Raw genomic sequence first — 18,459 nt, forward strand, 5'->3', positions numbered from 1 at the left:
ATCATGATAAAGGGGTCTCGGGTTTGAATCTCATGTGGGTTATCTTCCAGAGTGCTTAGCCAAAAAGAAAAGGGATGTTTGAGCCACATCTGACTGTTGAATTCGCAATGTGTGCGCCGGGTCTGAATTTGATTCATATCTTTATCATAAAAGTTATAAGTTCAGGTGTTCCCCGTCTTTTTTTTCTGTCCAATAACTAGGGAAAAACTCTGCCTTACCATATTCATTGGCATAGAACTCCAGGTCCCCCTTGCCCACCAAGAATTTCAACCAATTTCAGCCTTGCGTCCAAGGACACACACCCATGGGTTTTGCAGCAAATATTACTGGTTTCTGTCAATTTTTGGACAAAAGAAAAACCTTAAAGTCTTGAGCTTGTATTACTATCAGAACAGATTCTGCTCATTTTACTCATTTACCAGTCTTAATTGCTCAATCTAAAGCCAACTCCCAACTTAGAGTAGTTCGCTTTTTGACATCCCACTGAACTATTAATAGAAAAACAATCTACATTTTTTAAAGTCATGGTATCCAAGGGCACTAGAGGTAAAACTTCATTTCCAATGACATTCATTCCCCACTTGAGAATTGGAAGCTTGATCTAGCTTTAATTATTCTATATCAGGATCTCAACAATGTATTGGTTTACTCTCAAGATTGGACTAAACAATGGAAAATAAGTAAACCTGATACGGTTAAGGTGGCAAGAGCAGGTTCAGCAAAAGTGAACAGTCATGGGTTGAAGCCCTCCAACCTACATGGAGTTTGAATGTTAAGGATAGGGGTTGGCTGAAGTTAGCAATGAGCTTGGTTCAGATCTGTCATGACTCACATCTGTATCCATATTATAGAACGAGTTTGGTTTTATACCAATTTATTAAAGCAGGGTTTATATGGTGTGTAGGAAACCACAAGGCACTGATCTCAAATAGCAAAGGTTGTTGGGGAATTCGCAATCCACCTCCAATTCAAGGCTCCCAATCAGAGCCGTTGCTTCATAGAGACCTGACCCCAATCAAGCATGATCCTTCTTGGTATATTTTCTTGGAAAATACATCAAAGTACAAGTGTAGTCTGATCGATTCAAGAAGGTAACGGATCCTCCATAGAAGTTAGTGGAATATTATGAAAAAATGACTGGTTCCATCCGGAACTAAATATAACGCTTGACCCAATCTGACTTGGTTTATTCAATTTAATCCTAGTCCAGGTTGTGTAGAAAATAGAAGTCTAGGTCTAATTGAAATCTTGGCATTCTAAGAAAAAAAAAAAGCTTTATATTGAAAAACATAAGTCAAATTTGATGTGTGCTTTGACGTAAATACAAACTGCAACATCCCAACCTGAATTTAGCTATTAATCTAATCAGATCAATACAAGTTTTACTAGAAAATTAAAAATGTATTTTTATTTCTTTTAAGAAACGGCAAAGAGGTTTTACCAACCGGAGGCCATTGGTGCTATCTGGCATAAAATGGTAGCCTAGATTAAGTTCAAACCTTGGCATAATAATATGAAACTTGCTAAAAAGGAGCTTTATAGTAAAAAATATGAATAATGCAAAGTGGATCCGCACCTAACATAAATACAAACTGCAACATATCAACTTGAGCAAAAAAATAATTTTATTTTATTTTTAAAATTATAAATAACTATGGTACATAGGTATGCACATCATTGTTTTTCTTTTCTTATAGGCAGGATGGGGGGCAACCCCGTGGGATTCGAACACAAGATCCCTCAGCTTGGATGCAAACAGGTGCTAATCAATTGATTTACCATTAAGTTTCAGATATTATGTATTAAGGAAAATTCCACTTAGAGATTGACGATGCCATGTTTACATGATATCTGTAAACAATCCCAATTTTTCTTAAAGACATCTCAAAATCCATTTCTAAATGAAATGTCAATTAAGAATAGAAAGGGAATCCCATCATAGGCAGGTGATGGATCCCATTGGGGTAATTTCCTGATGCAAAACTACCTTTTGCCTGAAATTTCATGTCAGGTATTACCTTTTCTAAAATTCCTGATATGGACCGACATTTTTCTAACAATATTCAAATAAAGACCTTAACCTTACCCAATTAACACAATTTAAAAACTTAAAATGCCAAAAATATCCTTCTCCCATTTTCCTTTTCATTAACTAATATATTTGTTATGGATCTGATTCGAGTGTCAATGGGCAGACTTTCATTGATTGGGTAATACCCAGACTTTGACATCCTTAGAACTGACCTTCCCTCAATTAAAAAAAAGGTCAGATCCGGTCTTGGATCTCATCTCAGAATAGACCTATTAATTCAAGTAATAAGAAAAAAAAGGGTCTTATTGGACCCAAATTTTACCAAGCTCAAGTTTAATACTTACCCGGTTCAAACATGGATGTGAACAAGCCCCAATGTATACGTTAACTATCTAGTCCAAATTTGTGTATACACTGTCCAGTATGAAAACATGGGTCAGATCTACTTTTGTATTTGTTTTTGGAAGTTTGGTTCCAGTTTTAGACCCATATCCTCTCAGGTGTCATAATAAGTTTTCAAATTCAGTTAGAAAATTGTACCCTATGACATGATATTTAGGGGTGTCAATGGGTCTGGTTTACCTGGACCTGACCCGGACCAAACACTATAGGGTCTGGGTATGGTGACAAATAAGAAGACTCGGGTCCAGACCCACAGGTCCGATTAATAGGGTTTGGTATAGTTTCTGAAATTTTATACCAGATCCGGACCCAACCCGAGTTCCGATTAAGACCCGTAATTTTTTCAATGTTAAAATGATAAAAAATATTATTTTACCGGGTTTGGTTCATGTAGTTCTTATCGGATCTGGGTATGATTTTTCTTATAGTAGACATGATTAGACCCAGTTCCGGACCCAATATCATACCCAAAAATCTGGTCCAAGTCTGGTTCTACCTGGGTCCCAACCAAACCCAACCCGTTGACACTCCTAATGGTATCTGATAAAAGATACGTACTCAACGATTTTCTTGTGAAAAATGGGTGGTTTTAGCCTGATTTTAATTCAACTATAATGGTAATTTGGGTCCAAGACAGACCCAAATAATCCTGAACATATTAATCATGGATCTGACGGAAATTAAGACAAATGACCCTAAACCGAAAATTGGTGGCGGTAAGTTTATTAGATGTAAAAAGGATAGGTGCTTAGAAGGGCATTCATGTAGTTTTAGCGAACAAGGGTAGAATAGGAATTTCGGAGCACTTTAAAGTGTTCCTCACGGTTATGTGTCGCAGACGTTAATCAAGGTTTTTATTTTATTTGATGACTATTGTAAAAAAGAAAAAGATAGGTTCATATCATGAATTTCACAAAACGTGGTACCTGACATGGCATATCAGGTAAAAGTAGGTCTCTATGAGTATAAAATATTTTAATATCATGTCGAACCTGATTTTCAACGATCATCTTGATGTTTTGAAAACATGATAAAGCATTAGACTTTCTTTTCAAAAGAAACAACCAAGAGAACCTTGAGAAATCATCAATAATGAGCATATAAAAATTATATCCTTCTCTTGATGGGACTTGAGTTGGTCCCTAGAGATCAACATAAATTAACCTAATAGAGATTTAGAAATATTCTCAGATAACTCCAAAGGGAGTTTATGCATTTTACTGACTAAGCATGTAAAACAAAAACATTTTATCACCAAGCAAACTCAAATACTTATTCTATCTAAGTAATTCAAAAGCCTTTTGTCTAGGGTGACTCAATCTAAGATACCACTGCTGAATGATATAATCTACTCCCACAATAAATGCCTTTGCTCGATTATCCTGATTTTTTTTATATTGTGCCAAACATAATTTCTTTTTTTACTAAGTCTTTTTTTAAGTATCGTCCCTTTTTGTTGATCCTTAACATGAAAACTGTCAGGATAAAATTCAACATAACAATTATTATCTCTAGTTAACTTAGCTATAGAGATCAAGTTACACTTACTTTGAGGCACATGCAAAACATTTCTTAGAATAAAACTATTTTCTTTAAATTTAGAATCACATTACCCATATTTGAGATCGGGAGATTAGCTCCATTGCCAACCAGGATGCTATCCAATCCTTGATATTATGATTTCTGAGTCATGTTGGAATCATCAAATGCCATATGATGAGATGCCCCACTGTTCGGGTACCAATTAGGGTTGTTGACAAAATTTAGGGCCATAGCAACAAATGCTTTTGGGATATCATAGTACTGACGAGCTGTATGGTTCCTTCTCCCATAAAATTGACAAACAACTTGATTTTCACCTTGATTTTGAGGACCTTTATTATTCTGAAAACTATCATTTTGATAAAACCCATGACCCTGGCTTTGATTACGACCACGACCGCTGAAGGGCTGACCATGCCCTCTTCATCTTTGAGAAAAGAAAGCAGTATTGAAACCTTCATTTTGTTGGCTGGGAATTGGAGCAAGCAACTAAAGTCACTTCTCTTAATTTAAAAGAATCTCAAATTCAGGAAGTGATCGAAAAGTGGTGAAGCAGGTTACAAAGCTTTCATAATCACTTGACAGACTGTTCAAGGTATACTGAGCCAAATCACTATATGAGACATGCTCTTGTACAACACTTAAAAGAATCAACCAAAAACTTTATTTTGTTCATGCATAACTCTTCTTTCTTGATGTTTTGTAAATCCCTTTTAAGCTGAGGAATATAAACACTTGATTGCGAAGCATAAGCACGGTTGGGAGACACCCATGCCTCACGTGCTGTAGGAACACGAATGATCTAAGCCAACACTGATTCAGTAACAATGACTTTTGTCCAACTTAAGGCAAGTTGGTCATATACTTTCCAAATCGCAAATTTAAGATTTGGAACAATAGAATTACATTCAACAATATACTGAGTTGGGACAGGATGAGATCCATCGACAAATTTGATGGGATCTTCACTATACATAATTGATTCTATTTGTGATGACCACAACAATATAATTATTGTGATAACTTTATCAAAACTAGACTGGCAAAGGCATTCCATTGGATGTCAGTACTTAGGAACAACGAGGAATTGGACGCAACCATGAATATAAGCACAGCACACCTGATTTTTCTAAGATTTTAGCAAACCGAAGGATCCAACACTTCTTGAATCAAAGGTAAGCACAACATGTCATCCATCCCATTGGAAAGTGTGATCCATCGATCAGCCCTTGCTTTGATACCATGTTAAGATCTAGATTTAATCACTCACAATTAATATCGATCATGCACACCACACGATAACACAAACTATATAACGTGGTTCAGCCTTGGAGGCCTATGTCCATGGATCAAGAATGACTCTCTCTCCCTAAGTTATTTCACTTTGAGAGAGGGGAGTTCTTAATTATAGAAGAGGGAGATGTTACATGAGTTAGGAAGTTTTCCAACCAACCTCAACTTCCTACGTTGGTTGGAACTCTGCAAATTACATCTATATTGAATACATGGATTCTTTTTTATTGTATTGAGACTCAATTACATTAGATTGAGATAAGTTGAAACACGTGAGTTTTTCTTCACAAGGACTCCTATTTTGCATTGACGATAACTGAAGTAGAAGACTCATCCTTATCTTCACTTATGATTCTTCCTTCACGTGAGAACTCCATGTGGCATGTGAGTCCTATTCCTTCAACAAGATCTACCACTAAGTGCATGATGCAGATCACATCTGATTTGATCAAAACAATTTACACCAATGAAATCTTAATGAGGGGTATGGAGACAGGGATGACATAGGGGATGAATGGAACCCATTTTCAGAAATGGGGGGTGGGGGACAATTTTGGTCTTTGCTTTCCTTACAAAAAGCAAATGCTATGTTTGTATCCAAGCAGTGGGCCCGTGGAAAGGACATGGGTTTTCACACCATTTTGTTTGACAGGCAAATATACTTCTAGGATGGAGGTGTCATTACACACTTTTAGTGTACTGCTGCAATGGATTATACCCACCACCTTTGGGATACAGCCTGTCAGTTGTAGGGCCCAACAGCTGATGATGGGTGCTCATGTGCAGCAGCACACTAAAAGTATACATTCACATCTTACCTGATCTGCGGTGGGGAGGGTTTTTTTTTTTCCTGCTCTTTAATTACCATGAAACACACCGTCTTTCCTAGGAAAAAAGTCTATAAAACAAACATTTTTGTGAGAAATCTAACAGTAAATGGAAAAAAGGAAACCTCAAACCAAAAATGGGTTCAAATCTCACTCAATAGGGAATCACTTCCCCTCTTAGGCATCCCTTTCAAGGGAAAGTAGTTTCCCTCTCGTGGGGGTGTAACAAACTTCCCCTTGAATGAAATTTTCCTTCCACATTAACACGTGTTGTTTTTGGTTCATGAAGCAGCTTCCTCAGTTGGAGCAGTATATAGATCTGGGTTATAGTTTATAAAATTTCATCTTTAAGTCAGGGTTCTGCCTCATTGTCAATTTAGATCTACTGTCTTTCAATGGGAAAAACAAAAAAGTTAATAGTTCAACCGGTCTGGTTTATGTTATCCACATTCCAAGTCGAGTACGGTTCTATATGTGATATATCAAGGCCAGACCCATGTGGTACCATCACCTCAAAGTCGGACCTTGTTTGGATCCACACGAATCTGAATCAAGCCCGACCCATTAAATGGCCACACGACCACACTTATCCGTTTCCTTTCTATTTTCTATTCTCTGTTGAACTTGGACTTTGGTTCTACTTTCTTGTTTCCCTTGTCATTGAGAAATTGGAAATAAGCGATGAATTGGTTATAGTCAATCTCCACCTCACATCTCACTTGGGAACTGTGAGATCTTCTGTGTGGGAAGTTTGGAATATGACCAATGACACGACCTCATCTTTGTCCTCTTCAAAAAGGCTTACCCACAATATAAAAAATATACCCCCCAACGTTCGTCGCAGCTTTCTTTCCTTCGTTCGAACGTTTTCTCTTTGGTCAACCTTACTGCTCTCTACGTCTCTTCTGCTGAATAAAAATCCATTCAAACCATGCGCAAATCCGTCTCTATCTAATACCCATCTCTCTCTCTCTCTATCAACGTTTCTTCTGATAAAACCCATTCAAACCATGTTTTAATCCGTCTCTATCTAATACCCATCTCTCTCTCTCTCTCTTCTAATAAATAAAACCCATTCAAACCATGTGTAAATCCGTATCTATCCAATACCCATCTCTCTCTCTCTCTTTTCTGCTGAATAAAACCCATTGAAACCATGTACAAATCCGTCTCTATCTAATACCCGTCTCTCTCTCAGTCAGTCAAATCTTGTTTACAAAAAACAAGTGTTTCTTTATTAGAAAAGGAGAATAAAAAAAAGATAGGTATGAAAGTTGTTCCATGGAATGAACGGTGTTGAGGGTTGGTAGAAGAAACTATCAATCGAAACTCGGGGATGATCTTATGTATTGAAATAGCAAGCGATTAATCACCAACTTGAATTCTTATTTTTTATTTTTACTTATCATAATCGATTATAATAAATTATGATAAAATGGATAAGCCTCTGTCCACTGAAGCGAAGTTGGACCACCCTTTCGTTTCCGCTGAAGGGTGGTGCTTCCCTTGAAAAACGAGACTCTTTCCATGAAGAAAGGAAATCCCGTGTTTCAACGGGAAGCTGTGGGTCCCTCCGATTTCCGCACAATCCCTTCACTTTTTTCACACGCAAACGTGCCCTAACGTTTTGTTATAAAATCTGTGAGACTCACTAGAGCCACAGCTACCATTCTTCGTGAGAATTCTTTTTCTCCGCCGAGCAGAGCATTGCTTCCCTCCCTCCGGCCTTCACCATGGTGCGGATGGAGCTTCGCCATATCATCTTCCTTTTAGCAGCAATGATGGCTCACTATGCCACGGCTTTCACTCCTTTCGGCATATGCTCCACGCCCACACAAGGCAATCCCACCACCACCTTCAAGCAGAACGTGAACAGCGTGTTTCAGTTGCTGAGCTCCAACGCTTCTCTCACCGGCTTCGCGACCGCCACCGCTGGCCAGGCTCCCGACCAGGTCTACAGCCTCGCCCTCTGCTACGGAGATGCCTCCGGCGAGGACTGCAGGAACTGCATCTCCAACGGCACCACCCCCACCGACTCGAACTGTGATGCGTCCATCATGTGGTATGACCACTGCATGCTGCGCTACTCTGCTTCCAACTTCACAGGCATCGTGGACACGGTGAACAGGACCTCCGTGTCCAGCCTCGACACTGTGTCCGACCCTAATCTCTTCAACCAGCAGCTGGGGATGCTCCTGAACAACCTCACCTCGACGGTGACCGGAAACCGGTCCCGGCAGATGTTCGCGGTCGGAGACATTGGGTTCGCGGGGTCGCAGACGATACACGGGTTGGTGCAGTGCACGCGGGACATCTCTGTTAACGACTGTGGCGCCTGCTTGGCGAACTTGACCACCGAGATCGCGACGTGCTGCAACGGGAAATCGGACGTCCTCATCGGCACTGGAAGCTGCCTTCTGCGATACCGAGTGCCGCAGCAGCAGCCTTCCTTAAGTTCGGCGGGTGAGTTTTCTTCACGTCTCTTTTATTATTTTATTTTATTTTTATGACGAGAACCCTTGCCGAATCCAGAAAAACCTGAGCGGAGCCTCAGAAAGCTACAGACACACCCGTGCGCCAGGGTTAAAAAAGATGTCCATTTTTTGTCATTTCTTTGATTCAGCAGGAGACATCCCTACGTCAGGAGTATGAGAACCCGCTTATTCTATTTAGGGGCGTTTGCATGTCACTAAAATTGGGTATTTTCAGCAGAAACGCATGGGTGGGAATTTCTGCGGTGCCCAAAATTTTCAGAGGAGCGTGAATTCTCCTTGACGGGCATGCCAAAATGCACGCTGAACCGCCCTTTTCCGCAGAAACGGTTTCCGTGGGGGGTCCGATTCCATGCTTTCCACGAAAGGGGGTCCTGCAGCACTCCATTCCGTGACATACAAACGCCCCCTTAGTCTAGCCCAGTAGTCTTGTTGTTGATTCTGGGTTCTTTTATTTAGCTAGGATTATAATTTATAACCATTTTTGTATGAAAATGGTTGCTTTCTCAGGAAAGGTGAAACCAATGCGGCGTGCCCAGAAATTTTCTTGTTGATTCTGACTTCTTTTGTTGAGCGAGAGTTATAACCATTTTTGTATGAAAATGGTTGCTTTCTCACGAAAGGTGAAACCAATGAGGCGTGCCCTCAGGAAAACCCACATGGGTTCCGCGTTCCATGCAGGATATGATTCAAAACTTCAAATGATTTTGAAAATATCACAATCATTGCAGATTATAATGGGTTTGCAAGTTATGATAAAATGGCAATATTTTCACAATATCAATGGTAAAGCGGTATTTTTACAACAAGCCATTGCAATATTTTCATACCCGTCTTGTTGGCACTCCAAAGTCCAAAGCGGAAGCGGCTGTGGAGTACCACAAGACGGAAAAGGCATCTCCGGCGATAGCGATCGTGTTTCACCTTCTCTTTCAACAAAGCCTAGAGGCAGGATCAGGTCAGAGCTGCCTTGGATGTCGTTCATCTTAAAAGTTCATGCAAATAGTTGCTTGATTTAAGAAAAATTCTAACCAACTACAAACTACAAGATTATCTAAAAAAAAGGAAATCAATAGAAAATGTAAAAAATAAGAAAAGAATAAAAAATAAACTAAAAATTAAAGTAAAAACTAAAATTAACATATTTCAATATTTCAACTGCTTAATTACACAATCTCTCACCTATATATAAATAAAAATTTCCTAATTCTGAATTGGACAATCTGCATAATCTCGTAACTTACGAGAATATAAGACTTATCCTAACAATACACATCTTGCATAATTATCCAATATCCAAATACAAAGATAAAAAACAAATCCAAAAACTAAAATGGATCTAAATTGACCCTGCTTGACCAGGTTCCCTTTGTTCCTCTCCTGAGCTGGAGAAGACATGCCCTAGAGTCTCGACCAATTCTGTTCCACCTTGCAGGGTATAGAACAAAATATGGAACCTGACCAATGGGGGCTCCTCTTTGTTCCTCTACTGCACGTCACCTTGTGTTGGGACGTTGCAAGTTCAAATTAGTTGTATAATTGGTAGGGGTCTGACTAACCCCAGTTTTCTTTGTCAAAAAAATAAATATGAAACTTCTTTGTTGCTCGGGAAGCTGATGTGGAACACACACATACACATATATATATATAAGCTTGTGTGTGTGTGTGTGTGTGAAAACTGAAATATGTAAACTAGTAAAATATGTAAAACTGGTATGAACAAAGATTTTTATAGGTTTTTGGCAAATCTAACCTTGCAAATGCTTGGAATCTACTATTGAATCATCGTAATCAGATAAAAAAATGAATTTTTATGCTTTCTTATTTACAAAAATTATGAGTTGTTGATTTTCAAGACTTAAAAATCCTTCTTATACATCGTAACCGGATGATCCAAGAGTTTGTTTTTATAAAACTATGCATCTAAATTGCATCCGTACAATGAAATTTTAGAAAAAAATAAAAAAATGCCTATGAAAATCTTGGTGCATACCGGTTTACAAATTTTAGTTACCCTATATATATTTATATATATAATGAAATAGATCCGTTCTAAATGAAATGTGCTAAATGAGTTTTTCTACTCTCTTGGTGTTTTTTTTTTGTTTTTTCTTTTTGCAATTTTAACCCGGTAAATCTGTTGGGCATGGTTGATTTACGAGGAATCCACACCTGGATCATGTGTTTTTGATGAAATAAATGATATTTGGAGGCTCTAAAATTTACAAAGATTTTAGACCATTGTTTCTTTTAACGTTATAAAAACCCACTAATAACGCTTCAAGAGTTTATCCCTGTAAAATCAAGTACATAGATTACATCTGTACGGTCATAATTTAAAAAAAAAAGCCTGAAAAACTCATTTAGCATGATTCAATATTTAATCGCATCTCATTGAGCACGAACCCATTACTCTCTCTCTCTCTCTCTGCATATATATATATATATATATATGCAGAGAGAGAGAGAGTGTGATGGGTAGGTGCTTAATGCATAGGTGCTGAACCCATGCATAATCGCACTGACTTGATGGATGGTCAGCAAAAAAAAAAATGCTAAAAAAATGTCTTTTGACGCAAACGAGCAAATAAAACCCTTTCAGCGATGCTTTTGAAAAAGGTCCCAGTTTCTGCTGGCACTGCCACTAAACATCAAAAGGATGCACATGGCATTACAAATTTGTAATGTTGCGCATGTCCCTTTACTATACTATTAGCGGCGGGTTTGAGCACCGAAAGATCCCAGCAAAAACTAAAACCTTTAGCGCTTTTAAAGAGCTGCTAAAGGTTATTTTTACCCATTTTGGGTCAAAATGCATATTTTTTTTCATTTTTTGCGTGCTGACCGTCCATCAATGTGCGTGATGGATTGTCAGTGCGATTAAGTCGGTGCTCAAAAACATATTCATCAAGCAGCTACATATTTTTACCCATTTTGGGTCAAAATGCATATTTTTTTTCATTTTTTGCGTGCTGACCGTCCATCAATGTGCGTGATGGATTGTCAGTGCGATTAAGTAGGTGCTCAAAAACATATTCATCAAGCAGCTACATATTTCACTATATATATATATATATATTGTTGAAAAGAACAGCAAATTTCCAAAGAACAAAATTTGTGACCCCAGTTCCAAGAGGTTGATAAGATGCACATTATTAATGTCTGCTTGTAGAATAATTTCTTCAAATTAATTTTGATGAAAGGAGAATAACAGAATTAACCTGATCCCACCTTCAGGAACCGACATCCACTGGTTTAGAAGATCTCTTCTTATCGCCATCGCCTCAATCTTCTTTGCAGCAGCATTGCACCTTTGAATTCTTCACTCTTCCTTGTGAATATAAAATTGGAGGAACAGTGCGAGGGTCAAAGCTTGCAACATTTCATTCTTTAAAGTAGGAGTATGACAGATTGAAGGCCTGATACATGTAATGAATGCATTAGTCTTTCAAGGAGCTTTAAATATGTGGTCTATGAGCAGTAACTATAATTGTTGTTGAGTCTATGCTTATTCTTGTGTGAGAGAGTGGCTAGTGATATTTTTATGTCATTGTATGTCTGTGTGATTACTTGTATTTTCCATATCAGTTGAATTGAATAGTTTTATGATTGATTTGTATAGAAAAGGTTACCTTTCCTACTTGATAGCGTTATACAGGATTCTCTACTGTTATCTTTTAAGAAAAGAGGATGATATATATATATATATATATATATATATATATATATATATATATATATATATATATATATATATATATATATATATATATATATATATATATATATATATATATAAAATCAGGGCAAAACTGTCTCACATACTCAAGCCCATTGGTGTAAAAACCTAAATATGTCCCCCTCACCACCAGGGAGCATACTCAGCTTCTGCCTTGTGGCAAGGGACATGCACTGATGAGTTTCTACACTACAAGAATGAGGGTCAATAGCGGTGACAAAAGTCGCTGTTATTATTCTCTTTGTCACCATTATAGACATAACGACGACAAAAATGGTTGTCCAGTTTTGACCTTGGTTGATTAACACTACAAAAAAAAATGCGGATTAGCGATGGATGCTATCCCTTGCTAAAGTGTTTAGCGACGGAAAGCGTCTATCGCATATTCTTGGTCGCTAAAATAGCGACAAAACTGATTTGTCACTAATTCATCATTAATTAGCGACAGATCATGTCTATCACTAATTCATCGCTAAATAAGCACGAATTTAGTTTTGCGACGGAATGTAATCTGTCGCTAAGTTACGATGGATTAGCGACAGATTACATTTCATCGCAAAACTAAATATTAGAGACGGATATTATCCATCGCTAATCTATCACAAAATTAAAAAAAAAAATTAAAAAAAAAATTAAAAAATTTGAAATATAATCCTTGAAACAACTTGGTGCCATAGATGGGCCGCTCTCATGTACAACTTTTACAACATTAAAAAAACACATAAAACTGACCTTGATTATCTGCTTCAATTCAATATTCAGGATTTCATTGAACTGAGATTCACTCACACCATCCCTGATTGTCAACAAAATGAAATGGAATGAAGTTAGTAGTATAACTATTAACCATTACATTTTACCTAATGATTAAAAAAGTAGCACAACTGCATCAAAAAATTATCATCTTCTCAGGCTTCCTTTTGCTTGGCACTCTAATAGAAGTCAATCAACAATTCTCTGCAAACAAACAAGCAATGAAACTGAATTCAGAAATACACTATAGTAACCTCCAAGCAACATAACCAAGACGTAAAGTATTGGCAGCCGTTTGGCTGCATACTTTGGGAAAAATTTGCAACATTATATTGATTAAAAAATTAGATTGAACACAACATATCCCACCCAAGTTTTACTTTAGACAAAAGAAAGATGTAAGTGGGCAAGATCTTAGCAAATGAACAAGTGGAAAAAAAGTGGTAAACTTCACATGTTTCATAAAAAAATCATTTCAACGGCCTAAACCAAACACCCCTTGGCCCTCTATAAAGCAATTGAATATCTAAAAACTAACCGCAAAGAACCAAGCTAACAACTTAAACACTTATTAGTCATAAACAATGTGTTGGCTGTAAAAGCATGAAATATTTGACTGAACCTAATAATCTCCCCATCAGTTTTGTTGTCGGCAGTAAGCTTGAAGAGAGAATCTAACATTTCTACTTTAGGAGATTGTGTCATAACAGATGCCCGGTACCGAGAAATTAAGGGCCAATCACAAGAGCTCACAACATGCTATGTTGAACACATAAAAAGATATAAGTGAAAACTAATAAAAAATTATTATATAAGCAACAATTAGTGAGGAAAATGTACACAGATAATGAAATATACCTATATATAATATACATTTCTGCAATATGAGAGTTTCAAAAAGAAAAAAAATGTAATTAAAGCTTAGGTACCACTGAGAGAGCACATTACTGCAACAATTGATGGCATATCAGACTCACCAGGTGATCCATGAGACATCCATTCCAAAAATTATGGTCGATGATGAAGAGATTATTGGAATAGATGGTGATTTCTTGATAGCAAGCAAGGAATTAATCCCACCAAGCTGATTTCGAAGCACACAAAATTCAAAAGGCATTTTAGCAAAATGCTAGAGATAATTAGATAATAAAACAAAAAAACCGCAAACACTAAAGTACCTTAGAATTGATCTTCAGTAATATGTTAGTGAGATATTGATCATTGATTTTATGGGAAGGTTCCATACACTGGGTCACAATACCCAATTCAGAGAGATTTTTCCTCTTCCACGGCTCTAAATCAAAGAAAATATCCATAGACATATGAGTTTTTCCTCTCATATAAAGCACAAAGAAGGAACTGTGGAGGTCCAGGTAGTTTTGATTTTATCTTATCAAATATTTTTTCCACTCTGATGGTAGGTGGAGCATTCCGAAACTCAGAATACTCTTCAAATGTGGCGAATGGTGGTGAAATATTTTGATAATAAGAGTGTTAGTGTTAATGAAACAAGCTATAACATAAAAATTGAAGACAAGATGGAAATGAAAGTAATAGAAATATATTCCCAAAACTTACAATGCCCTTGCTCCTGCCAGTATTAGCAAGCTCCCTAGCAAGATGACCTGTATCACATCTTGTAGAAAAATTGATGATTGCTCAACGTTCAATACTGATAGGTTTAAGCATTTGTTGCACATAGAAGTTGCTAATCAGAACCATATTCACTTCAGACTAGTAGATTCAGCAGTGAACAACAAAAGAGATACATATATGCAAATAAATGAAAACAAGTACCTTCTGATTAAAGTTCCATTGTCCATTTCGTGGTGCAAACGATGACTCCCCATTGCCAAAAACAAGCTTTAATAAAGCCTCAAAGAAAAACAGGAAACAACTGGGCAGTAAGCACCATAAGATGCTAATTTATATTATAAAGGATGAAGCAAGTCTAACGAAGTTATGCCTTTGGAGAAGGCAAAATTTTGGCGAGGGATTTTCCTCCGGCGATAGATACCCGAACAAGGTAGGAATGAGGGTGGCGATGGGAGACCCAGGCAGCGGTGACAAGTCATGGCACCGCTTCCGATCAGTGCTCGAACAAAAAGGGGAATGTGGCAACTGCGTGCGAGGCGGGGAAAGGAAACAGAGGAAGAGGCAGTGGTGGTCACGATGGCGACGCGACTCCGGTCGATTGGTAAACGGGGAAGGAAGGAGGTGTAGACGTAGAGAGGGCAGTCGATTGTGAACAATAAAGAGGAAAAGAAGGTGGTGCCCTTCGGCTAGCAGGGGGTCGACGACGATGCGGCTCAGGCGATGGTTGACGGCGATGACATCTGGCTTCAGCCGAATGCAGACGAAGAAGGGGAGAAAGGAAGAGGAACGTCAACCGACAAGGGTGTCGACGACAGCACAACTATAGCAAGGCCACGAATGGGGAAGGAAGGAGAAGAAGAAGGTGAGGTGAGAGGCCACAACGACAGTGCAGGGAGGTCGGTTGTTGGCCGACGTTCGGACGGGAAGGAAAGAGGAGGTCGGTGTTCGGACGGGGAAGCCGATTTTGGGGTAATCAGAGAGAGAGAGAGAATTTCATGCCCTAGATGAGCCAGTTTAAATCGAAAAGTAGTTTTCGTTACTAATTTTGTTGCTAATTAGCGATAATTTTTTTTTGTCGCTCATCCGTCAAAGTTGCGACAGAGTTTGAGATAAAAAAATTTTGTCGAGAATTCGTCGCTAATTAGCGATAGAATTTTTCCATTGCTAATTCCAATTTTGGTGATGGCTAGTTTTCTCTAGCTACTTCATCACAAATTTGTGACGAAAAAAAATTTGTCACAAATTTTCGTCGTTAATTAACAATTTTTTTGTAGTGTAATAACAACGACAATTATAAGTCATCATTAAAGGATATATTTTAGCAGCGTCCTAGCCTATAACGACGATTAGCCTATAACGATGAGTAGATTTTAATGTAGTCGTCGTTAAAGGAGATAACAGTGAGAATTAAATTCCATTATAGCTTATAACGACAACCTCATAGTCATTGTTATATGCTATGATGGGTTTAAGACTTATAATGGCAATATATTAATGTCATCATTATATCCTATAATGGCGACCTCATAGTCACTGTTATAGGCTATGATGGTTTAAGACTTATAATGATGACATATTAATGTCGCCATTATAGGCCTTAAACTTGCAAAAATAAATTTTTATATTAGTAGACTACAATTTTTTTAATACATAAATTGCATATGAAACGATAACAATGCAACAAAATTCAACAATAGCATTGTAAGTGGATTCACTCTAACAATAACAATTCAAACATTATATTCAATAATAAAGATGCAAATGGAATCACTTTAACAATAGTATTTAAATATTACATTCAACAAAATTCAAACAATAATAATGCAAATGGAGTCACTCTAACAATAATGATTCAGACATTATATTCAACAAAATTCAAACAATAATAATGCAAATAGAGTCCCTCTAACAATAATGATTCAGACATTACATTCAACAAAATTTAAACAATAATAATGCAAATGGAATAACTCAAACAATAACAATTCAGACATTATATTTAACAAAATTCAAATAATAACAATGCAAATGAAATCACTCAAACAATAACAATTCAAACATTGCATTTAACAAAATTCAAATAATAACAATGCAAATGAAATCACTCTAACAATAATAATTCAAATATTATATTTAACAAAATTCAAACAATAACAATGCAAATGGAAACACTTTAACAATAATAGTGCAAATAGAATCACTCAAACAATACCAATTCAAATATGATATACTTGCTATACATTAATAAGAATTTAAGATATACCAACAAAGCACTTGATAGATGCTTACCTTATAGTCGAAGTTGAACGTGCCCTAAGAGAAGTGATGAATAGTATACATAAATAAATATCTTTCAATCATCCTTTAAATCATCTTTGTGTAACTGCATGAGATCTTCATCGATGGTGTGGGGGAGTAATGAATGAACCCCTCTACGATTGTCCTCCTTATACGTATCGTTGTCTAGTTCTTTGTTCCGTTCAACTGAAGATGGTTGAATCTTGTACACATTTTTTGGTATTATCTGTTGTGTTATATGCATTTCTTAAATTGTGGGATCTCTAATATAAAATACTTGTTTAGCTTGAAAGGCTAAAATAAAGGTATCATCCGTGTATGTTGTGTGAGACATATTGACACATGTAAAGTATTCATCCTTACACATGCGCCTATTATCAAACCAATCACATCTAAACATATACGCCCAATTTTGTCTGCTATATTTTATTTTGATAATATCTTTTAGAACACCGTAATAGTCTATATCAAGCTCCCTTATATCACCTTCACACGAGACTATCGCCCCATTGTTCTGAGAACTATAGTCTTCACCTCGATACTGTGTATAAAACCTAAAACCCTTCACATCACAAGTTTGATAGGATTGTGACTTGTGCTCAAGTCCTCTTATGAGACTTCATAATTCTAGAGATGAATCTTCGTGATTCTGTAGAAATCAACTTGCGTACTCACTTTCATGTCGTATTGTAGTTGGTTGAACATTATCGCATAAGTTGTAAATTATTTGTTTGTGTTTTATTAGATATGACTCACATTCAATATAGCTGTCTAGTACATATCGATAAACTCTCGCATATTTTGAATATAAAAGTACAATTGGTGAACCACCTCTGACTTTCATGTGAATGTTATATGAGAATACAAACAAACCCAGTGTGTTGCCATGTTGAGCCTATCTTCATGCAGATCTGGATGGTTAAATCTAGTATAATACTACAAAGATACTATGTGCAAAAGGTCACATATTTTGTGAAAATATATGCCTCAACAATGAAAGCTTTCAATCGTGCTTTTTTCCTTGTAGTTCACTTTAATTTACCATGAAATCTCTCGATCAGATACATCCAATGATATTGTACTAATTCAACAAGTTCAGTTTCACATGGTAGATGAATGGCTAAGTGAACCATGATCGTAAAAATGCGTGTAAAAATATCCTCTCCAAAGCGCATAAGATTATTGAATATTGCCTTTTATCTTCGTTAAAGCATCTCTTCTCAATGTATTTGCATACAACAGTCTGAACATATCACTTAGATGGATTCAAGACAATGTAATTGTCTTCTTTAGATATCTGCAAATAGTAATAGAAAGTAGCAGCTGAAATAAGACGTGGCTATCATGGCTCTTTATCCCTAAAAATTTAGCATCATTTATATTTATGCATCACCCATTGTTACATGCATAGCTGTCGAAAAACCTCAATCCTTCAACCAATCAAAAAACTTTTTATTATGCTTACTCAAAATTGTGTATTGTGCA

General features: G+C 37.0%; 1 protein-coding gene across 2 annotated transcripts; it reads left to right on the forward strand.

Moving 5' to 3' along the window:
* The first annotated feature begins 7,737 nt into the window (after positions 1–7,737).
* LOC149830999 (cysteine-rich repeat secretory protein 38-like) lies at positions 7,738–12,214 on the forward strand. 2 transcript variants are annotated; one of them, XM_090011950.1, is made up of 2 exons: positions 7,738–8,559; positions 9,099–10,568. In XM_090011950.1, the coding sequence occupies exons 1-2, from the start codon at positions 7,830–7,832 to the stop codon at positions 9,140–9,142; spliced, it is 774 nt and encodes a 257-aa protein (XP_089868076.1). In that variant the 5' UTR covers positions 7,738–7,829; the 3' UTR covers positions 9,143–10,568. The 2 variants fall into 2 exon arrangements, with proteins under 2 accessions (XP_089868076.1, XP_089868075.1); XM_090011949.1 differs by lacking the exon at positions 9,099–10,568 and adding an exon at positions 11,826–12,214 and having other exon boundaries at positions 7,739–8,559.
* Positions 12,215–18,459: the final 6,245 nt, after the last annotated feature.

This window comes from Nuphar pumila, chromosome 7, assembly GCF_984573655.1.
Source record: "Nuphar pumila chromosome 7, dmNupPumi1.hap1.1, whole genome shotgun sequence".
NCBI lineage: Eukaryota > Viridiplantae > Streptophyta > Magnoliopsida > Nymphaeales > Nymphaeaceae > Nuphar > Nuphar pumila.

Excerpts from the sequence above, each read along its gene's own strand:
- LOC149830999 (XM_090011949.1), top strand. The coding sequence starts at position 7,830 with ATGGTGCGGATGGAGCTTCGCCATATCATCTTCCTTTTAGCAGCAATG. Across the intron at positions 8,560-11,825 it reads GCCTTCCTTAAGTTCGGCGG|GAACCGACATCCACTGGTTT; the intron begins GTGAGTTTTCTT and ends TCCCACCTTCAG.